This window comes from Dermacentor andersoni, chromosome 5, assembly GCF_023375885.2.
Source record: "Dermacentor andersoni chromosome 5, qqDerAnde1_hic_scaffold, whole genome shotgun sequence".
In the NCBI taxonomy this organism is placed as follows: Eukaryota; Metazoa; Arthropoda; class Arachnida; order Ixodida; family Ixodidae; genus Dermacentor; species Dermacentor andersoni.
In genome coordinates, this window is record NC_092818.1 from 146,314,960 (window position 1) to 146,338,481 (window position 23,522).

General features: G+C 47.6%; 2 protein-coding genes across 2 annotated transcripts; one reads left to right on the top strand and one right to left on the bottom strand.

The window, feature by feature from the left end:
- Positions 1-2,115: 2,115 nt before the first annotated feature.
- On the bottom strand, positions 2,116-21,751 carry LOC129384906 (uncharacterized). Its single transcript, XM_055070538.1, has 5 exons — positions 21,638-21,751; positions 19,268-19,434; positions 6,089-6,282; positions 3,686-4,035; positions 2,116-3,298 (listed from the first exon to the last, which is right to left on the bottom strand). Exons 1-5 carry the CDS (start codon positions 21,749-21,751, stop codon positions 2,720-2,722), a joined length of 1,404 nt encoding a protein of 467 aa, XP_054926513.1. The 3' UTR covers positions 2,116-2,719.
- Positions 11,994-18,304, top strand: LOC129385101 (uncharacterized). The gene is made up of 3 exons (XM_055071124.1): positions 11,994-12,120; positions 14,011-14,146; positions 17,527-18,304. Exons 1-3 carry the CDS (start codon positions 12,091-12,093, stop codon positions 17,928-17,930), a joined length of 570 nt encoding a protein of 189 aa, XP_054927099.1. The 5' UTR covers positions 11,994-12,090; the 3' UTR covers positions 17,931-18,304.
- Positions 21,752-23,522: the final 1,771 nt, after the last annotated feature.

The following is a 23,522-nucleotide window of genomic DNA, read 5'->3' on the forward strand; positions in this document are numbered from 1 at the left end:
ACTCCTACAATTGTGCTGGTCACCCCCTTTGTTCGCTGCACAATTACGCGATGAACCAACATGTTCAACCTAAATAGCCTTGCTGCAACAAAGCCTTCGCGCTCATAAATCGTTTATCAGGAAGAAGCCTTTTTTTTTTCTTTTGGTTCCCGGTGTTTGGCACCTCCGATGAGACAGTATCTCGCCAAGTGGCCCCATCTTGGAAGCAGTGCAGTAATATAGTGGGCCAATCCCGGAGATAGTGTAATGAAAACTGAGTCAGTTGCGGAGGCAGTGCGATCAGCGGTGGCGTGGGTAATGTGGTCCACGTGTCGAGGTGCATCCGTGGCTTCTTGTTCTGTTGGGGACGAAAGCATTCGTTATGATGCAAAACGCGGTGAGAAACAGGAACAGTTAGTTACATGCGTGTTACCGCCGCGGCCAGCGGATACAAAAATTCCGCGATGGAAAATAAAGTTGCAAGCATCATGCGCGTCCTTGCATGTAGCATTCGATTGAAACGTTTCAAGAAAGCTTCACTTAATCTTGATCACAACAAGTGTGTGGGTTCTGCCGTAGTTTTTGGCCGCCGCAAGCTAAATATTGACGCTGGTGCTCAGGGGTGAAAAAAGTTAGGCTCGAAGAACGTTCAAAAGATGGCGCTTACGAGAAGAGAAGCTTTCGTGTCCATGCTATAGGGATGGCGCCACTCATAATATTCCCACAGGGGCACATACGGGGAAAGAGCCCCGTAAAAGATCAACCTTCTGGTGAGCGCAAAGATAGGTAATCACTGAAGTTCGCCGCTAGGCCAGCATATGATGCACTTAGATGAATAAAATGAGTTTTACAGTAGATGCCGTTGCTTCCAGATTCGAATTACACAATTAAATGACCCTTGCCAGCAACGACGCTTTAATACGCATATTCTGTACGGAATTGTGCGCGTCTGCGGTCATCAATGATCAAGACTAAGTTTACATGCACTATTTCAAGAACTGTTATAAATGAATATGTAGGTCACACAATGGAAGCACAGTGGGCCCGCGTTAATTGTGCCTTGTCGGTGCGCCGACGAAATTTGTCTCGTTTTACACCAAGGCGGTAAATTAAACGGGGAGTTCAAGACGCATATTGATAAAGGCTGGAACGCTCAAGGTGATCAAATTAGGCTTACAAATTAAATTAGGCGAGGTCGAATAAGTGGCCAGTAGCCCGCTCTTTCAAGTCTCTAGTTCCGCTCCTAGACGCCGACGTTTCCTTCTTTGACGCCGGCTATGAGCCGTTCTTTTCTAAGGGCACATTTAAAATTAGCCACTTGTTTGTTAAGGAAGAATTGGACGTTCGCCGTCTCGCGGATTGCCTTTAGGTCATTTGAGAGAGGCACGACGTTGCCGAGAATCTCTCTTTTTATACGCGCAAGAAGAAAGAAAGAAAGAAAGAAAGAAAGAAAGAAAGAAAGAAAGAAAGAAAGAAAGAAAGAAAGAAAGAAAGAAAGAGTGGCCAACGTTGGTGCTCGTGTTGGCTGGTTCTTAACGAGGGCGGACCATAGGCTTAGCAGGTTCATATTGGTGGACTTTACCGTCTACGGCAAACACAAGCTCAAGGAAGCCACCTATAGACTTTGTTGTCTTGCTTCTGTTAGTCAGCCACTTAAGTATTTTGGGCTTGGTGTTCTACCACAACTTAAATGCTGGACCAGTCAGCCAGGTGCTTATATGTACATTGCTCAGCGATCGAAACGCCATACGCAGGCCCAATGACGGCCGGCGCTTTTTGCATCTTACGAGAGCGCTCAATGATCACTGGGGGATCAAATGCAGTCACTATGCGTCGCAAAGTCCCTGGCCTTCATCGTACGCCTCAATTAGTGACCTCGGTGTCCCCAGCGCTCAGAGGTGGTGCAAAAAGCGCAGGCAGACACGCGCTCCGCGCATCGCGTTTCAATCGCTGAGCACGGTATACTTCGACAAAAGCTGCCTGTTCTTTAATATAGAATCTCAACACCTGATAGCATCCTCACTTATTGAAGTGACAGAGGAACACTTTGCGTAATCACTTCAGAACAAAACCTCAGAAATTTCTAGGTTGCATCATTTCTTTCTCGAAATTTTCTTTAAAGACCGGTCACGTATGTCTGCAAACCTGCTGCTTTGCGAATAGGGTTTTCTTTCCGAGCTGATGCAGTTGGCGTGGTTCCCCTCTCTTTAAGCAACACAAATTCCAAAAACACCGCTTTGTTATATCAGTATACGTCTTTCATAACCGCCATGGCCATAGTTGTAGTGCCACGCTGCAGTCAGTCGAATTTCATCGCCAAATATGGAACCATGAGATTGCGAAAATGCTCCAAGTACACGTCTCATGTCAGCTAGAAAGGCCTAAAGTAGTTATGTCTTCGATTCTTCCATTTACCCCGCATTAGAGTGTGAAGGTTGTAAGTGAAGTAAATTGCTGCGCACACAGTGCTTTCTTATCACTATATTGCTGGCCCATTGGTCCACAGGCCCGAGATACGAACTTGGAGCCGACGAGTACGTGAACCTAAATTACTTTCGTGACGATTTATCAAATATGCGCCTTCCGATTAAAGCTATTGAGTCACGATGAGGCTTTCAGCACCTATGATTAAGGAACCGATGTAGGATCAACGCAATCCACGTTCGATAGTTCACTGTCCAGCTTACTGTACTTGTCGCTCGTGGCTCGGCGTTCGTAACAGTTGCGGAAGGTCACGCGTTTACATAAGGGAAGAGAAGTTGTGGTAGTACAACAGGTCCTGCAAGTACAGTTTCTCCATCTCGCTCATCGACACTCGCGTACGCGTGAATGGTCTCGGTGAAGAGGCGCCACCGCGGATTGTCGGCGGGGTTACGACACTCTCCCTGTCTCCATGGTTACAGGGCTCCATGTTGTCTACATGGACGAGGTTGAGCTGCGCTTTACGCGACAGCGGGCCGGTGACCAGCGCTTCTTCCGCATCGCACGAGAGCGGTTCATCCGCGAAGGCCGGCTGCAGTCGTCTCAGTGCACCTGGCTTTGCGAATACCGCGCAGCCTTCGAGCTGAGGAAACGTGCTTGTGTCACGACCGACGGTTACCCGGCCGAACAGGTCACCGCTTGACTGGGTGAACCAGTCCAGCGCCGACAAGATGGCCTTAACGTCGACGAACGTGTCGTCACTGACCACCAGTGTTAGCGAGGCATTAGGGACAAAGCAGGGAACCCACTCGGTGGCAAGCACGAAAGTGCACGTCTTTGGTGGTTCCCGTCTGCCCTTCAGCTCGACCACGATGTCCTTGTGCAACTGGAACTCGGCCTGCGTTTTGAGAAGTGTGACAGACTCGACGGCATGCCGCGATACGCTCAAATATCAATATTGCGAGCTGCTAAATTTGGCATTATCAACATTTATCAAAACAATATGCGATATGTGTAACGGGTTGCCTTGTGTCGCGTTGTTCTTTTTTTGTGCACGTGTGAGCTTTTTTTTTTTTGTCTGCTCTATGATTTCGTACTTAGTAGAATATGATCTTAATACAATTTGTTATTCTCCTTTCGTCATTACCCATTTCATGCGTTTCTTTCAGCGTGACACCTTACCACCAAACGGCCCAGCCGAACGTCCCCACGCGGCAGCTTTTCTTTCGCGCGAATTTGCAAGCAAAAGAAAGAAGGGCGCAGAGGGTGTTCCCGCAGCGCGCACCCTGATGGGCCTCACGACAGCGTTGGTCGCGGCGGCGCCCATGAAGAAGACGAGGCCGAAGCTGCAGTTTGCGTAGTTGCCGTGGTAGCCCCAGGTGCGCCGGATGGCGCTGCGCTGCGCCCGCCGCTGGGCCTCGGTGCGCACCGCCACGACGAGGCTCGTGTAGGGGCACTTGCTCGCTCCCTGCGCGCTGATCAGCAGTTCGCTGTAGTCCCACAGCGCGGTCGCGCGCTGCGCCGTCAACGCGGTGTCGGACGAGCGCCCGGCAGACGGCGGCTTCCGCAACACCAGCCAAGGACGCGGCAGTGGAGACGAGCACTCGACGCAGGCCACCACTTCGTCCGGGGGGCCTGCGCGACGCGCGCCAGTTTTGCAAGAGGTTGCCATCAAAGGTGATCGAAATTGGACATCGGCAACGTCTCACCCACAGCAAGCACCAGTAGTCGTTATGATCACCTCTCAGACGCATTGGAGCCGTTTGGTCTAACGGAGCGAGGTTTCTCAGCAACACCAAGTGCTGCTGAGTTCGGGCGTCCGTCTGTTTTGAGTATCCACGGCTCCACGGCGGGTCCTGTACTTCTGAAGTTCGGTTGCCTTGCGTTTTAAAGTTTTACCTAGTTGCCTTGTTATATATATATATATATATATATATATATATATATATATATATATATATATATATATAAATGTGTGTGTGTGTGTATATATAGCGTGTGTGTGTGTGTGTGAGAGAGAGAGAGAGACAGTGATTGACTTTCTCTCGGCGCTTTGGCAGAGTTACCGATGCCTTATTGGCAACTATGCAGGGCAAGAGGAAGGCGGAATCCCATGTATGTAGAGCAAGGAGGTCAGTGAAAAAAAAAAGAAAAAATAGAAAGAAAGAAAGAAGAAAAATAAGAAGTAAGGAAAAAGAAGGAAAAGAAGGAAAAGAAAAAGCACACAGGATGAGGGAGACATAAGTCGGAGAGTGAAGGGGGCGGCAAGTAGCGGCAGCTAGGTTTCCGTTGACACGAGGCAAGGAGGGAGAAAACGGTCGCTGCGCAGCACCAGTGCAAGTGCTGCCGCCCTAGCGGGAGAGAGGGCAAGTTGAATCGGGCGGCGGTGGGCACAATCCTCTATCCCCAGCCTTCTAATCCCCTACCCTCGTCCTCCGTCTGCTGACCGCCGTGCAGGTGTCAGCAGATTGCGTCAGACATTTACAGTGCAGTAAGAATTATACTTAACCTCGTCTTTATTTTATTTATTTATTTTAATAAAGAACAGGTACTACTACTACGTTTCAAAGTGTAAAAACTTGTCGAACAGGACCCTTTGCTGTTATGGTGTAGGCACTACGCCACCGGTTTTTGTGTCTTTTTTTACATCAAGAACAGTTTACAAGCGTGTGGAAGAAAGCGAAATTCCGCCTCCTGCCTCTTCGAGTGGATTACTTGACGGAGCGGACTCAGCTTGGACTTCAAATCGTGGTGCCCGGTTAGCCAAGTGAATCCAATTGAATACAGGTGGCAATGAAATCCTCCTTAGGTCAGAGAACCTTTCGAGATATGCGCATACCTCAAAAATGTGATACAACGTCCAGTGGCGTTGCAATCAGTTTTCTTCGCAGTGTGCGAAGGAAGCTTTTAGGAAACTAGAAATGTTTTTGGGCGGTTGTTTCCAAACTGTTGCTAATATCAAAATTTGTTCTAAATGGCAATGACATCATATATACTGCACCGCTTGCGCTTACTCCTAAGATTAGTCCATAAATTCTTTAGCGGGGGCAGCTGATCACGATTTTCACGCTTACAATAGAGTTAGTCTAATGTATCGTAGTGCAGTTTTTTCATAGTTCGAGTGCCTTCTTCCATAACCCTTGGGCGTAGCCTGACTTGATACGGTGTTAAGAAGGTCAACCAAGTTTGCCAATCAAATAACCTTTTTACGAAAGTTGCAAGCGGGCTGTGAACAGTCCTTAAACGAAGTGCCCACGACTGCCATTAGTAAGCGCTCTGAAATTATAGCAGAAGCTCGTGTCGTTCGCTTCTCAAAATTTTCGTCGTTTTCCTGTTCTCATCAACCTCTATTTGTCGTTCCGCTCGGTTATGGCAACTGCCATTGCCTTGTAGACGAAAAAAGGTGTATTGACACCGCATTTAAGCGTTTCCAAAAGCCATAGCGCAAGCTCTATATACAAATTTCTGGCGACCGCTTCTGCAGAAGTAATTTCTTTTCGCTTGAATAAGTCAACTTCCGAGAGTGCTCGTGCCACCGATCGAGGACACTCTGTTTTGGCGCATGTATACCGTAAGCGCACTCCACCGGGAGAGTTACCATACGTCCTTAGAGGATTGAACAGAAGGCTCCAATGTATAGCAAACAGATGTTGCAAGCGCACTTTGCTTTCAGAGCGCACAAGCCCACCTGTGACGCAGCATGCGGCGATAATGCGGCTGAGATTGAAAGCACTGGGGTCGGCTGCGTCGAGTTCTTGCAGAGAGGGTGCATCGACTGCTTGCGCCCTGTGAGCTTGCTGCACAACAAGGATGACCAGGTAGCAGACCTCGAGGAAGACAACGGCGGCCAGCACGTACACCGCAAAGCAGAGCTTGGAGTGACTGGGAGACAGCGCCAAACCGAAGGCGGTTCTTAGCTGCGTGCACAACGGTGACCGAGTTAGTGAGCGAATGATTAACACGTAGGGAGGAGTGCGTGCATGCGTGCGTGCGTGCGTGCGTGCGTGCGTGAGTGAGTGAGTGAGTGAGTGAGTGAGTGAGTGAGTGAGTGAGTGAGTGAGTGAGTGAGTGAGTGAGTGAGTGAGTGAGTGAGTGAGTGAGTGAGTGAGTGAGTGAGTGAGTGAGTGAGTGAGTGAGTGAGTGAGTGAGTGAGCGAGCGAGCGAGCGAGCGAGCGAGCGAGTGAGTGAGTGAGTGAGTGAGTGAGTGAGTGAGTGAGTGAGTGAGTGAGTGAGTGAGTGAGTGAGTGAGTGAGTGAGTCGGTCGGTTGGTCAGTCGGTTGGTCAGAAAACTTCAGAAATAGCGAATGCAAAATACAGTATATGCGTATACTAAAGAGTGCTTAGCTAAATTCAGCCCCATAAGCAAAAATAATTCGTCAGGGGCACTGCGCAAGCGCGAAACGCGAAAACTTAGTACGCAGGGCACATAGTGCTCTCTAATTGTGGGTCTCATATACCTCTGGGACCCTATCTTGCTTTAGGAAGTGTGTTATTCATTGGGTGGTACAATAAAGGAGCTGATTAGTAATGAGTGAGAGTCAAGGACGAAGAATGTGATTTAGGTACCAAATTACTTTAATAGCGAAAATAAGCTGAAAAGGAGAAAGCCAACAGGAATCAAGATCATACTGTAACATGTACACACAAGCACAAACCTGCTGCAAGGCACCTATGAACTGCGAGGATGACATGAAAGAGAAAACAATTATTGAGCCACTGCTGCCTCCAGACGCATTACTTTTTTTATACATGCCTAAATCATGGCCCACCGGCTGTCCTAAATGCTGGGCAACTCTATATTCGTTTTAAATTGTGGCCTACCTTGAGCAAACACCTTACAGGCACAACTGACCATTGTCCAGTTGTTTCAAGCTATTGCCATGCAGAGAGTCTCTCGGCGATCTGCATCTAAAGAGCGAAAACGTAACCCAGAATTTCGGACACAAGCTGGTGTTCTCTCAAGAGGCGTTTCACCGCACGCTAGCAAGCATGGACCCCATTGTTGAAGCCTAACGCATACACAGATAAAAATAGCAGCGCGTGTTTATTTATCGCAACTGGTTACGATTGATCCACGAAAAAAATCACCGACAATTACGATTCTCACTAATGCGAAATTTGAGTGCAGGTCTGTATAGGTGTTTTCATTTCGCGGCATATTGGCTGGCGCGGACAATCTGTCTCGTGTGGCACGCTCCAAACGGAGTGAAGTGTGTGGCATGTTTGCCTCGCTAATCGGGAGATTGCAAGAGGCAGCGCATGGGTGACGCGTGGGTGCGATTCGTCGCGTGGGTGCGATTCGTCGCGTGGAAGCAGCGTGGGTGACGCGTGGCTGCGTCATAGAAAGACCTGCGCTCATGCAGCGCTTTGTTTCCATAGACGACGCGCGCTACTCTGGCGTCATATCGCAGCCATCGTTACCACACAGCCCGTCTTGCGCGGCACTACGCTTTTCTTGTCACGCTGTCGTCCACCAACGACGACAGTGGCCCTTCTCGCGGGGAAGTCGTGCCACCAGCGTCAGCGGCGACAACACCCAAGGGAGCCTCACACCGAGCCTTACTCTTAGCTGCTCGCCATCGCCCCCTGCAGGGAGCAGTGATCCCCATCACACACGCTGGTACCGCGGACTGACCTCAGCGGCTGACGCCGCAGACAAGCGTAGCCCTCGTCACCTCACGGCACCATGCCCTCCCCCACCTCGGAAGCGCATATGACCCGCGGCTGCAGAAGCCTAGGCCACCGGCAACTCTACGCAGGCGCAGGTCGTCTCCCCACCGCTCCTCCTCCACTTTCCGCTTCATGGTTCCGCTGCTACCTCGTCCTGCGCTATCGCCTTTCTTTCATCTCCCGCTGCGCTCCGCGTTAGCCTCCATTCTTCGCCGACGCCGTCGGAAAACGCCGTCGCTCGCCGCAGGCACGGCCGCCTAAGAGCTGTGTTCTAAAAACAGACCTAGAACCAGCAATGGCTGCTTCACAATCACTACGCCAACAGACATAGTCCATACAATACGCCAAGGAAAACTGAGCTTGCTAGTGATGCGTTTCTTCGTAATTTTCAGACACCGACTACGTAGTGACACCTGAGAGCATTAGGTAGTTATACTGGTCACAAACTTGACACCATTCGCAAACACGGCGACATATTATGAAACGCCAGTGGAAACTAGAAGCCACGAGGTTGGCATTGCAAGAAATAGACATGCAAGTACCGTATGTGCGAAAGCAAAGTGGTGGTCCACAGATTTTGCCTCACTGCAGGTCAAGGACAGGATTATAAGGTCTCGAAGCGCCATAAATATGCGTGTTCAAGATTTGTTTACCTGTCCAAAGCGAGTGATGGCACCCATAAGGAAAAGTTCTTCTTCTTCCTGTTTTTCGTACAGCTGAAGCCCACGTGAAAAACATAACGTACGTGGTGATGACGATTTGCACCGGGCGGGCATAACACAGCAGTTCTTTTCTAGCTGTTGTCATTTCATAAACAGTACGGCGCAAGATTTTTGGGTGAAGATAATCAAAATTATATTATTATTATTATTATTATAGTTAGGTGAAGCAAAATTAGTGTCAATATTCTTCATTATATTAGATTATGAAAACTAGCTGTAGAAGGTGAACACGTTAAAATTTAGGATACGCTGTATATGAAAGACATCGGGCGGGTTAGAAAAGATGGCCCTGTTCTTACCTAGCAACGCTTACAATTTACTACTACGCGAGAAAAAAGCATTTGCGCGTGGTGGGTGATCCATGTTGTCGTCGTTCTTGTGCCAGTATTAAATTGGAACATGTCAGTCCGGAGTCATTGGCCGCCCACTAAGAACGCGAGATATTCACATTATAAGCTATGTTACCTCAAGCTAATAAAAAGAAAACAATACATACAATATAACCTGAAATATTCAATATGAGACATGTGAGGCCTATACTGTTCTTAATACAGTTAGACATAAATACTTCGCAAGAGGCAATTCTGACCAATTGGCTCAAATTAACGGGAATAAAACAGCGCTGGGAACGCAGCGGCACACATCGCCCCCCTGTGTTGACTCTAATAACACGTTCTCACGCTCTTTTATGTCACTGCGACAGACAGTGTGGGAAACACATGATTGATTGATTGATTGATTGATTGATTGACTGCCTGATTGATTGATTGAGATGAACATCACTAAGCGACACTGGGGCTATGAGAGACACCGTTGTGGAGGAGTCCGGAATAATTCTGGCCACCTTTAATGTGCCACACCTGATTGATTGATTGATTGATTGATTGATTGATTGATTGATTGATTGATTGATTGATTGATTGATTGATTGATTGATTGATTGATTGATTGATTGATTGATTGATTGATTGATTGATTGATTGATTGATTGATTGATTGATTGATTGGGATGAACATCACTAACCAGCACTGGGGTATGAGAGACGCCGTTGTGGAGGGGTCCGGAATGTCGCCTTTAACATGCGTCCAAATTATTTGAGAACACAAGCGTTTCAGCATTTCGCCCCTATCAAAATGCGACTGTCGCAGCCACGATTCCAACTCGCGACCTCGCTCTCAGCAACATGACATCATAGTCACTAAGCCACTACGGCGAGTGCAAGAATCATTTGGCAAGGAGATGTACTTTGTAAGGATACTTTTCAAACGTTAACAAGGTAACGACTACGGAGACAAGGCAAAGTAAAAGTATAGTTAAGGACTATTTATCTTGAATCTGTTAATCAACAGCAAATACTAAATATTTACTTTAGGTACAGGGCACGTTATTGCATCCTTACGAATAAACTTCGGACTTGTAAATCTGGAGAAAAGTTTAATACACTTTAACTAGGAAAAAAAGAAAGGAAGAAACATCCTGTGTATGAGTGGAAGATGCTCTTAGGATAGAAGCCAGTAATACTCGAGAGAGTAAGGAACTTCTGTGACTAAACCGAAGCTCAGTTAACGGCTTCGTTCTAAGGAAGCAATCCTTGTTAGCCACCGAAGGAATCATCAAATGCTGCGCAACATGGTGATAGCTGACTGGGGGAAATCGTCGGCGATTGACAGCGGCAACGTGCGTTTACGATGATGATCGACGTAGACAGTGGCGACGGCGCAAAATTCATGCCCTTCAGTCGGCAGCTTCAGGCGACAAATGGTGAGCCTCGCGATACATCGATAAAACGAAAAAAAAAATGGGTAATTTGGTGTCGATTAATGACTACGAAAAGCATGCATATCTGCCCAAAATTGATATGTCATCGAAAACACGGAAGCCATGTCAGGTAAAAACAGGCATTCAATTGCCTTCCTTTAGAGGAAAAACAATACCGAAACATTTTAGACGCACGCTGTATAGGTTCTTGTTAACGTGAAGGTACGTGGCGCATGCCCACAATTGGGCATGTACCAAGAATCGGCCCAAATTGGCCAACTTCGGAATCGGCCGGCTGCGCCGGGACATGTGACATTTTGGTGATGATGCTAGCGACGGACGAAAACTACAACATTCTCGCCTCTTGAAGTGAATGGCAAGAGTGAATAACTGCTATTTCTGTGATAAATGTGTAGCAGCAGCAGTTATTGGTACAATTCTGAGCGCTTGGAGCTCAGTTAGTGATAAACCCACTGATGTATACCACCTGCTGTGGACTTGTTAAAGCGCATCACATACGGGGAGCTCTTACTCAGGTTGTATGGCCCCTGCAGTGACCGGCATGCTGATTTTTGCACGTGGATTGAAAATGACGGTCATTACAGAGCCTTAGTAGACTTTTTTCTTATGCCTTCAAAAATTAAAACGATTACCCCCCCCCCCCCCCCAAAAAAAAAAAAGAAATCAAATAAGCTCGTCGGCAACTCCGCATTCTGGCCCTACGCGTGACTGTACGAACGACAAGGACGGCGATAACAGTGATGATGACACTCGCCAAGGTCATCGCAGATGACTCTCTTATCGCGCTTATAACTTTTCATGCATGCCCTAGTTTCAACTGCTGCTACTTTTTTGTAATAAAAGCCAAATTAAACAGTGTTACGTGCCTCCAGCAGGTTGGTTGACGTTTGGTGGGTGTGCATACTGGTGTATATCCTCCCTTTATTTTCTTTTGCTTAACGTTTGTTGTTGTCAGCTCCACGGTAAGCCCGAAGAAGTAGTTATAAAGCCAATACCAAATATGTTTAGCCGTGAGGAGATGTAGAATAAGAATTGGAGGAGGAGGAGGAGGAGGAGGAGGAGGAGATTTTAATCGTTTGCATCTTCGGTAAAATATTAATTTACATTAAAATCACAGGTTGTAACTTTATAATTTTAGTTATTCCATTTCAAGATCACTTTTAAGACAACTTCTCGGCCAGCCTTCTATAGTGTGCAAGTTCCATTACTTGAGAACGAAAGCAAAAAGTATGTTTATTTTCCAGCATCAATTTCACACTACAATATTTCAACATTTCCGTTGTTTTTCTTTATTGCTCTTGTTTATTTATTAATTCATTCAGTAACAGTATCAAGTTTATTTTTGTATTCTTGTCTCCTTCTGTTCTTGGCATATCCCTCTTAGTGGGTACGAGCCTTAGTGGGGGATCATCATCATCATCATCATCATTGTCGTCGTCGTCATCATCGCCATCGTAATGCTGACGTCGGTTCCTGTGTCTGGTTGGGCGCCGAGGAATACTCGAACATCCGACAACAATGAAGCAAGCGAAGTCCCTTGTTATCAGGGTAAGTGCACATCTTGTACATATAAACAGGCTAGAGGCGTACCACCAGCATCAGTCCTTTCTCCTGTCTTGTTTAGCTCATTTTAATCATCTTTCCCTCACCTCAGATCTTCAACTGTATCGCTAGGCCGACGACACTGCTTCTTTCTCTATCAGTGGCGGGACTGCTATACCATCTACGAGAGTTTACAAAATATTGCGCGTCTGAACTCCAGTCCTGGCATGACGGTGTCTTTATTTTTTTTATCGTTAGTACATGTCCTTTACTTGTATTCACATACTCGCAAAGGAGAGTAATAAAAATACCCCAATATGAACAGCAACGTGTTGACGATTTACAAATATTATATTCATCCCATTCTCGGATTCAGGTGCGTCTTTTTTTTTTTTTTTTCAGGATGTCCAGGTTACAAACTGCCGCCTTTACTACTATAGGAAAGGTGGATACTGTGTTTGTATCACGAGTTGCTCCGCTATATTCCAGGGTTAATTACATTACAGCACAGAATTTGCGAAAACTGCACAATTCAGCGCTCTCCTGTTCGCCAAAACATTTTCATCACCTCTCCAAATTATTTTCCGTTACACTTGCAGCGCTATCAGTGGTCCCAGAATATCTTTGTCCACAAGCATTTCTCGGATGGTCGACAAGTCATCTAGGTTAAACATTCTCGACCTCAAACCTATTCTTCAGCGCATGCCAGCGGGGGAGGGGGGGGGGGGTTATGATAGTAGCTCTGCATAAATTGACGCGCCCGAAGGGCTGCGCTGTTAGTGGCAGTGATTCTGGCGCACCACTTCTTTTTAAAGTACGCGCAATTAAATTCTTCTTTCATTCTGTCACCTGGTGTTTTCCTTGCGATTATTTGTTTCATCATTATCTTCTGTTCACAGTTTTTCCCTTCTACTACGTGGCCGATGTCCCACGTATAGCTTTTAGCCTTGTTTTGAGGCCACACCAACAACAACAATGCTCCGTGTCTTGGTCCTCCTGAGCTGCACCACGAATCCACCCAGCATTCCACATAAAAATTTGGCTACAACACCGCAATGTTCTGTGCTTTTATACCTCAGGTACCGAATTGACAAAGGTTTTCGTTCGTAAGAGTAGCTTTCCATTGGCCGGCAGCCTTTGCTAATTATATTTTCGACATCACCATCATTAGCTGTAGTTAGAAGGAACAGCTGTAGCGTAAGAACGTTTTCGTGAGTACGGGTCAAGGACCAAATTCACAAAGCTTTTCGTTCTTAAGTTATCTTTGCCACTGGTCGGCCGCCTCCGCTAATAATGCGCTTAGCATCAAGATTGGTGGCAATGTGCTCTTACGAACAATTGCAGGACGCCTTAAACACTGAACCGCGGCCTAGAATTCATGCCTTGCTCCCTAATATAGTTTTTTCTCTGCATATATTCGCTTCTTTGTTCGCGCAGTAACCATAGCCGCCGATATACTCCAGGCTGCTCCTTTATATTTAATTTGAGGTTAGGATGCGAATTCTTATATCCAACCTTAGGCAATGTGCGGGAGTGATACAACGCACCACAAACAGCTCAGTTCAATAAACTCGTACGCATTATTCAAGTCGTAGAGTTTCACTTATCATACAAAGGGTGCAACAGTGCACAGAAGCCGCGGAGGTGGCTTCATGTCTCAGTGTGACAGGCTACTTTTACAGTGCGTAATTTAATGACTCCAGAAAGTGCCTGCAGTCGAAAATGTTTAATTTACCGGTGAGCGTGTCAAGATGACGATAGAGAATGACAGCTAGCAGGGCAAGACAGGCAGATAGACAGACAAACAGAATTACAGACACAGAGAGACAACGGCATGACATATCCTGGTGCGAACGGAAGGCAAGAGCTGACGATGTTTGCTTCTTACGTTCGCAGATACTCAAGCGACGCTTCGTGAGCTGGCCGACCTGGCTGTTCTTGGTGCTGCTGTCGGTGGGCTGCCTGCGTATACGGGCTCGCGATTGGTCAGGACGTTCGCCCGTGACGCAACGCCTTCCGCAGCCGCGCATCGGTAACTCTCTCTTCTAGGAAACGGTCGCTGTTTGCTATAGCTGTTTCAATGGACGCGCTTCAGTTGGCACACCTCTTGCGATTTGCATATGAACGTGCACGATCATAGCTCCTTTCTGGTTTATCTGTCGGTATCTTTAGCTATAGTGGTCGAGTACCGTGAAAGAGAAGACTATTGGGATCGATGGCTGTCATGCTCGCATTTCAGAACAGGCACATTGCAGCGGCGTTCTCAAGGCCAGTGACTGTTGATAAAAAAAAAAAAAAAAAGATGCAGATCCAACGCAAATTCTCGAATCTATGTGCAGCGAAGCTATCGTGAGTTGGTCAATTACATGTTCTAAATCCGTCTACCTTCTGCAACGCGTTTTGCAGCATAGCGCTTACTCGGCTGTCCGGCGAGCCAAGAAGACGCGACCCCCCCCCCCCCCCCATCCCCCATCGCAAGCTCACGTGAGCCACGCTAGCCTCGTGATCCACGCGACTGTGAATTACACTGTCTCCGTGATAGGCCAATTTTTCATTGCGCCATCTCCGAAATCAGCCAAGTTTTCATTATTGTACTATTGCAGCGGGAATTTCCGGCTCCACTCTGAATTTTATTGATAATCATGTAAGTGACAGGTCACAGATAGAAGTTAGCGGCACTGTTTCTGGCGTTGAATACAATAACCAAGGGGTCCCGCAAGCATCAATTTTCGGCCTGTTTCTTTATCCATTATTCACCAACGATTTGTCCATTGCACGTGACCATGCCGACTGCATACTGTACGCAGAGGACATGGCCATATTTACATCACCCAAAGCGCTAGCAAACTCCAGCACTTTGTGCAATAACAGCACACTTCATGTTATTATTTAAAGCCAAATTCATGATAGTCCTTCCCCCGTACTGAAGATGACTCCAATATTATTTACATTTGACAACCACGTAGTAACGGCAACAGATATCGCTAAGTTGCTTGTTGTAATCTTATATCACTGCATGAAATATGACCCTCACGTTCATTCTAGCTGTTACAGAAAGTTTCATTCGGTATGCATACACTGAAAACATGCTTACTTTCTAAGCTAACATGACCCCTAACGCTTCTTCATAATTGCGTTATTTTATTGCCAATCATATGGACACTTCAGGCGCATTTCTGCCATCGCCGTCGGCGTCGCCGTGAGGTTCCGTATGAGTGAAAGCTTGCGAGGGTGAGCCCGCGAATGCGGTTCAATCTCGCGTGCGCAAGCGAGGAACGCGGCTCGGATGCGTGCCCTCTGATGTGGCGCGCGAGGCGGGGGTGGGGGTGAGGCGAGGAAGGAGGGGCGTTCTTCTCCGTCGGGTGCTACGGTGCCTCGATGTCCTCCTTGCCCGCCGCTCCGTACAGAGTGGAGACAACCGCGGCGTCTTCTACGGCGTTGGCCATGCGAATCGCGGACGCCGTAGTAGACGCTTTGGCGGATGCCGTAGGAACGCGTTGCCGGCGCTCGTGTGTCTTGAAAGGGATCTGCGACGTGGCCAAAGTGCGCGCCCGCGCGGGCCTCATCTTCAAAGAGATCTGTGATGTTTGCAGAGTGCGCGTAGTGCCGGTAGCTTCGTATGCGCTGTGCTTTCGAGTTTCGTTCGCACCAAAATGATACATGCATGAAGGTCAATTCGCTTGCAGCTCCAGAATTTTCACAGCGATTTTCCGCGGTCATCGAGCGAGATGTGTCCATGTTTACCTGTGCGCGCGTGCCACCGTGCTGGGTAATTTTTTATTCTACGATGCGGTACACATACACACACGCATATATATATATGTACCGACCGCTGCTGTCTTATTGGAACAAATAAGACAGCTACGAGACATGTGTAAAGGAAAGTTAGGATGATATCGAAGATGAGAAAAGCGACCATGCATAGCCATTTTTTTTTTTTTTGTAACTGCAAGATTAAAATGCTATCTCCATCGACCCACCCTCTGTGTCACGTTTAAAAAATCGGATTATTTTTTTTAAATATCGATTGAAGGCGCACTAACACAATCGTTCCCCAAGCTAGCCATCTTCGCCGCTTCAATAATCTCACGTGTTGTTTGCGTTGGGCTTCTTCCTATCACAGTGCACTGATTATAAATGGGACTGCACCCATGCTTTCTGCAGTGAAAAGCCAGATTCCCCACTCCTCCAGTTCGCGCATTATTAGCGTGTTCACTAGGCCCATCATTTACGCACCTTCCCTTTGGCCGATGTATTTTTTGCCACACGACATGGGCAGTTATGGAATACCAACATGCCCAAACCAACGCTCTTTCTGGTTAATTTAGTTAAAACACATTGATGGGTTAGTTGGTTTAAATTCATGATAGAATGTGTACCGACCGACCGACCGACCCGGATGGAACCTTCGTCTACATTGTCCAATACCGCCGAATATAGCACGAGTTTTGACAATGTTACGTGCTTGTCTCGTCTGATTTGGTATACATTATTCGCGCCCTTTTAGGGGCCTTAAGTTCTGTTGGCCATTGGCGGGCCACCTTCGCTAATAATATCACATCACAATGGTGTGGCATCTGCGTTTACGAATAGTTCTAGCGTAAGAACGTTTTTTTTTCTTTTTGTAAGCACGGGCCCAGGAGTGCTATGCAGGATGCCCCGAGTTTCTCGATCACCTGAGTATTCTCGAAGGCAGTCAGTGAACAAAGATAACGCGTAACGCACGACAGCTGCATACAATAAAATGTGGAGATGACGTCACATATGGCAACACGAGCGCACCCTATGCACGCCGCTTCCTCGTTTTAAACGCAGAAGACCCGGCAATGTTAAGCGCCAGCGCCGCTCCTTGTTATCAAATCAATATCGTGATACCGTGACTGGTTCGCTATCTATCTATACACACTGCGCTAGCCACTTGTCACATGTTCCAGGGCGCCTCACGGGCGCGTGCCTTCTTTCGGGAATTATCGGTCTATCCGCCGTCGAATGCGAACAGTGCAAGCGGGGCGCATTCTCATGACAACCCTTTCCTTTCATTCGAATACATTAAAATACAAATTAAAAAAAAACTTAATCGCATAGGTAACGCATGCACCAGGTGAAACGTCAAAAAAATGAAAGACGGCATCAACGGTTTGACCACGCGACTCTTCCTTTCTCGGCCGACTATGCGGTAAGGCCCTAGTGATGATAACCCAAGAGTGAATCTAGATAAGCCAATGAAACTGCAGTCCAGTCGAGCGTTGCATTTTGTCTTCATATCGTTAGCTCATTCATCCGAGGGCGTCGCCAGAGCTCGCGGAGATACCGAACAACTTTGCCATGCTCGGGCCTTCCTGCACAGCACCCCAGTTTGTATTTTTTCGCTCTTTTCCCCTCAAGTGCTTTCGTGACGTTCCTTGCACGCAGCCCCTGGTCCCTCGCTCGTGGCCTGCGTCAACTGCACGGGCAGGCAGCTGCGGCGCGCCACGAGGACAGTGTTTCGAGATGTTCGGAGAGGCGCGCAGGAGCTCTCTGGGGGCGCCGATCTGTGGAGCTACCCGTACCTGCACAAGTATGCGTATCAAAGCAGAGGAGGCCTCCAGATAGCCATTCTCGTGATGACGTCAGCCAACGGGCTAGAACAGCGGAGAGCCATCCGCGAGACCTGGGGAAGAGAGTCGGATTACCCGAACCGCACAGTCCGCGTCGTCTTCTTCATGAACATGGTGGCCGACGAAAGAGCCTTGAAACAAGTCGAGGTGCACGTTCCTTCTTTCAGCATATGGCCGGCGTTTATTCTTTTTTTTTTTTACAAGGTCCAAAATTTTTAAAGGTTGCCTGTGGCAGATAGCCCAATTCTATCCCTTAATCTACAATTACTCGGTGAGGTGGCCATTACTTCTACGAGAATTCAAGATACCCAATTAAATGATTAACATAATTACACTAACTTTTCTGTGTTTTAAAGCACATATTTAAACCTACGAAACGTAGCCGGTGAGTTCGCGAAGCCTATCCACTGGAACGAATTCTCTGGACTGCACCAGTTTCAAGATATTAATTTTCAACGTGTCCGACGAAATGGATTCGTGTTACGTTACTTTTGTGCATCAATGCATAAAACCACGCTTTCTTAAAAGTGTAACTTTTGTGCTTCAATGCATAAAACAGCGTTTTCTTAGAAGTATCTGGAACGCCAATGTATTTCCTCGGACACATTGAAAATTAATGTATCGAAACTGGTGCAGTCCTGAGAATTCGTTCCAAGTGAATACGCCTTGCGAACTAACCGGATATAATTTGTACATATAAATATGTGCCCTAAAGTAATTAACTAAAAGGTAATTAGCGTAGTTGTGTTGTTTAATGAAGCATTTTCATTTCTCGTAGAACTAATGGTCACTTCATCATGTAATTTAGATCATGCAAGGGTTAGAATTGTGCTATCTGCCACAGGCAATATTTAAAAATTCTTGACTTTCTAAAAAAAAGCACCCCCGTATATTGCCGCTTATAGCTGATGTCACTAGTGGCTGGCTCGCTATACTTCTTCGTCAACGGTGACGTTTAAAACAAGCTGCACCCTTTGCGATTTAATTTTGCCCCACTTCAATAATTGCCGTGGCCCTCGTCACCGGACGCCGTTTCCAATAGAGCTGTCGACGTATCCCAAAAGCCACCGGTTTTCAATGTTACAACTACACCATGGAATACACAACCTCGACAATTGCTTACAGTATATGCACGTAGGTTGTCTGTACGTGTTGTCTGGCATTCGTAACGGTCTCAAAGAACTAAATGTTCGGCAGCATGTTACGCTCCTGCTGCACACTCGGTAGTGCATTAAGTTATACGATCGGAGGGGTCAGACTTCTTGCAAGACAACGAACGAGCCGCAGTGAGAAGTACACGTGTGGCGCTTTAGGTCGACCTCCTCAACGACACATGCGAGTCCTTAAATATATTGCCTAAAGGTGCAGCATGCTCTCAGTGTCATGCCAGTATGTTACAAATGTGTAATCCAAGCCGAACACAACTACGCTGCACCCCTTATGCAGGGGAAAACAGCACTCGCGTTTGAACGCCTTGCTCCCCCGCCGGTTCTCACGTCGCACCTCGTTTCTCGCTCGGCGAGAATCCGAGACCGTAGCGCACTTCCGAGGCTTACCGCACAATCCGCGAGGCGCCGGGCGAGCATACCCCGTTGCCGTCCCTGTCACTTCGCAGTTGACTGTCGCCGCAACCGCCGCCGCCGCCTCGTGACGTCAGCGACGCAATACCTGTTTTTTCTTTTTTCTGCCTGCGCGCGCCGCTCGTTGCCCTCTCCAGCCGCTGCTAGCTCGGAGAAAATCACGTGATTTCTTTTCTTTCTTTTTCTTTTGTGCCACTCGACTAGAAGCCGCGTTTTCTTTCAAGGCCATCGCGCAACGAGCCACTTAACACTTTCGCCTTAAAACTACAGCGGTAAATAATGTTGGTGCCAGCGCATTCTTCTTAAGCGAACTGCCGTTGCCGCAAAGCTGGGTTCTGCATGCGTTTAATTTTCGTAAGCAGTGCCTGCGCTGGAAACGCGCTCCCAAAGAGGGCGCCTACGGACGACTGAGATGTAATATGGCTCAAAAGCTCTTTCATGGAAATGAACGCACGTGTCCATCTTGAAAACAATGCGGCTATGCAGCAGTGCAGTAGAAAAGCGCGAACTTGTTTGCACCCCAATATGTGTGCACTGTTTAAAAACCAGTATGAAAAGAAGTTCGGAAAAACTACTGAGGCCAATTACCTAAGACGATTAGTGTCAGCTGCCATAGGACGGGTAGTTGGAGATTTCTGAGATAGGCTTTCGTCCTTGCAATGGACATAAATGATTATAATGAGGATGATGATGATGATGACGCTGGTATGATTATTATTATGATCGAGGCAACGCATCGGTGTCATCGTTAATAGTGGAAGTTACTACCAGCTTGACTTCCAGCTGGTGATCAGGCTATACCGTATCCGAGAGGTAATAAAATATGTATGGCTCATAGCAATAAGTCATGTGAACAAGTTGCAAAGTGGATAACAGCTACTGTTGCTAACGGTGGCACCGCAGTTGTAGTTGTGTGCGCCCCCTTGCAGTGAAACTGTGTATTGGAGCTCCACAACGGTTTTCGTGCAGTGGCGGCGCGTGACGGTATCGGAAGAGGTATCTACTCGTGTACTTTGATTTAGTTACAAAAAAGCCCAAGTGTTCAAGAATAATGCGCACTCTTTACGGCGTACCTCATAATCACGTGGTTGATTTGGCACGCAAAGCCCAAGAAGTTAATCTTAAAACGCAGCAACTTCAGTCAATGCCACGTTTGTCACTCTTTAGCGCTGCAACCATCCCTAACTACGAACGTTGCCATGACTTTCAAGAGAAGACCAGCGTTGACACCGTTTTAAGCCACACGTAATTTCCTACCAAAATTACTTAAGGGAACTCTGGCCATAAGTCTGTTCAGTTATCGCGGCAAGAAAGGTTCGTGAATTTGTTTAATCCTCGCTCATGCGGCTTCAAAACGTTTTAGCGACGTTATTACGTCTTGTCTTGCTAAATTTCCAAAAAATCATAGTTATCTAAATACAGCCATGGTAATGAATGTGCACATGCGCGTTCATTGCGTCTTACTTGTAACGCAACATTTCGTTGCAAGCGATCGAAATGCAGAGCCACAAAGCTGTCCGAAGTAAGAAAGACGAATATTCTGCAAATCTGTGCACTTTCCATCATTCTCATGCTGCCTGAACCTTCGTACCTGGAGCTCCCGTAGATGCAATAGCGTCAGCTTACCATATAGCAATTTTTGTAGGACACTATGCATGAAACGAGCTTTCTGTATAGACTGTCCGAGCTACGAGCGAGCCTCGTTTTCCGCTTCTCGCAGTGTAAAAGACGCAGACGCGAAAACCTGTAAAGAAACGACCGGACAGGTAACCAGCTGGTCCTAAACGACCAAATGACCAACTGGTAACCAAATTACCGACTGGCCCAGCAAGTATAAATCAACAGACTCGCCATCAACACTTACGCATGATTCTAAAATTGCAAAGCTAGAACCTTATTTCGCAAGTACGAATGAGTTGACCGATCCTGTTTTCCCACGCACGGTAAAGAGTGGAATGCATTACTCGCGCATGTCTTTATGTCTGATTGTGCGAGTGTTTTTGAACGAGCAGTTGAGTCACTATTCAATGTGTAATTCTTTTGTGCTAGACTCAAAGCAGTTACGCATTCGCTAAATTTAGCGAAGCTGCAGCTTTCGTTGGTATAACCGGTGTGTATAACGGATGGTTTGTCTTTCTATCACGGTTTCCCTATTTAGCGTCGTGCGATCATTTATGATAACGGGGTTGATCCTGTACGTGTTCGGTCACCTACGTTTTGAGTAGTACTACCACTATGTTACCGAAATGAACAGTGTTGCAACGTATTCGCATGTGACGCCACCTGCTAGGACTATTTGACCACAGTATATCCTAAATTAAATTTAAAAAAACACAGGTGGTGTACCCTTCGTTTCCCACTGCAGGCCGAAGCGAAGGCGTACAACGACGTGATCGCGCAGCCGGTCGGGACTTTGGCTTCGCTCAGCTCCCTGGTGACCGAGTTCGTGCCCACGCGCATGTGGAGCGTGCCACTCGTGCTCGTGCTCCGCCGCGACGACTGCTTCGTCAACGTGCGTGCGCTTCTCGCCAACGCCCGCCGACTGACCAACGGGGGCTTCGACGTCGCTGGACGACGCGCCGCCACCTCGCCGCGCAACCTAGGCGGCACAGTCGGCGACGGCGAAGCCGCACGCGGCCGCCAAGCAGGTCACGGCGCTCAAGGCGACGATCGGAAGGAACGGCGCGACACAGATCGCCGCGAAGCGCGGGATCGCGGCGTCGCGCTGCACTCGACAGAGCGACGCTCGTCGGAGGTCGCGCTGCACTCGACAGAGCGTCGATCGTCGGAGGTCGCGCTGCTCGACCCGTGCGCGGTGTTGGTGCGAGGATGCCGCATCTTCGAGCGGCTGCAGCCTGTCTGGCCTTTGTACGGCAGCAATGCGTCGTCGGCTGACGAGATGTTTTTCAGCGGGCGGCTGGCGTACGCGGCAAACGCGACAGTCGCGCACTTGGACGCGTTCGCACCCTGTGACGGCAGCCGTTCGTCGTCGTCGTTTGTTCGACGAAACGATTCGGTCATAATTAACGGACTCTCACCTGCCAAAATGAGAGCGATGCACAACGAGAGCATACAGCTGGCGTCGGCAGAGAAACGACGGGTAAGCAACGAGACCGCGACAGACGCTAGGTGGGAAAAAGGGCTCACGCCTCAGCGCCTCAACTAACCATCTGCCGGCGACCGATTGCTCGGACACTTGAGCAATCCCCGATTTCAATGTGTGTGTCTGTTGAACATATTTCATAGTGTCGCGCCACGCCGGGACGAAGTCATGTGTCGTAATCGTAATTTTCTTACAGCAACAAAAATGAATGGTTGAAAGCAGAGAGCCAGCACTCTCAAGTGTAGTTACTGTATATACATGATTACCCAAAAAATTGCACTGCCGCAAAAAAAAGGAGGGGGGGGGGGGGGGTACGCAGGATGTCGATGAGACAAAAGCGAAACACAAGCGCCACTTACTCTTTTGCTCGATATTGTTGTAACAGTTACGCTGTAACTAGAAAGGCGGGACGTTTTTATTTTCAATTGCACATTTTGACACAGCCTAGGGCATCTCTTAAGCGCCCTGTTGCAGTCGTCGAGCAATGGTGATTATTTCTTATATAACGCGCGCCCGTGGATAGATACCCATGGAAGGATGGATTACTTGTTCTGATGGCTAAAATAGAATGAGCACATAATATTCAAGTGCATGCTCGTTTCATTGCATTTGGATAACGTATATCGAGACTCGGCTGCATGAATTTGTATTTGTACCACCTGCTGCTGGTAATATATCGGGAACAACCGTGAAGAAACTTGCGGGTATAGCCGTGCAATGCAAGGCCGCTCCCGATTGCTGTGATTTAACAGACCTCCCTGATTAGAAAATACAACAAATGAAGAAAGTGCCTTCCACTAACCACGCTGCAAATGAAAACGTGCACTCCAGAGGAAGCGGATAAAGACGACAGGCACGCACGCACGCACGCACGCACTTATACAGAAAGCGAAATCACTTAACTTTTTCTTCTTTATTTTTGTGCGTCTCTTAGTAACGGTGGCAGTCGTCTCTTTTGAGCTACATTAGCCGAATGTATTAGCGTTATGTTTGAAATTCTCTACCCATTTGACTTCCAAATTTTGAACTTTTGCCATTTACCTGCGTCTGACATGCATGCTGTAACAAGATGGCCACCGTTGTTGCTTGCTGCCGCTACTGACGACGACGACGATGACGAATGAAAAC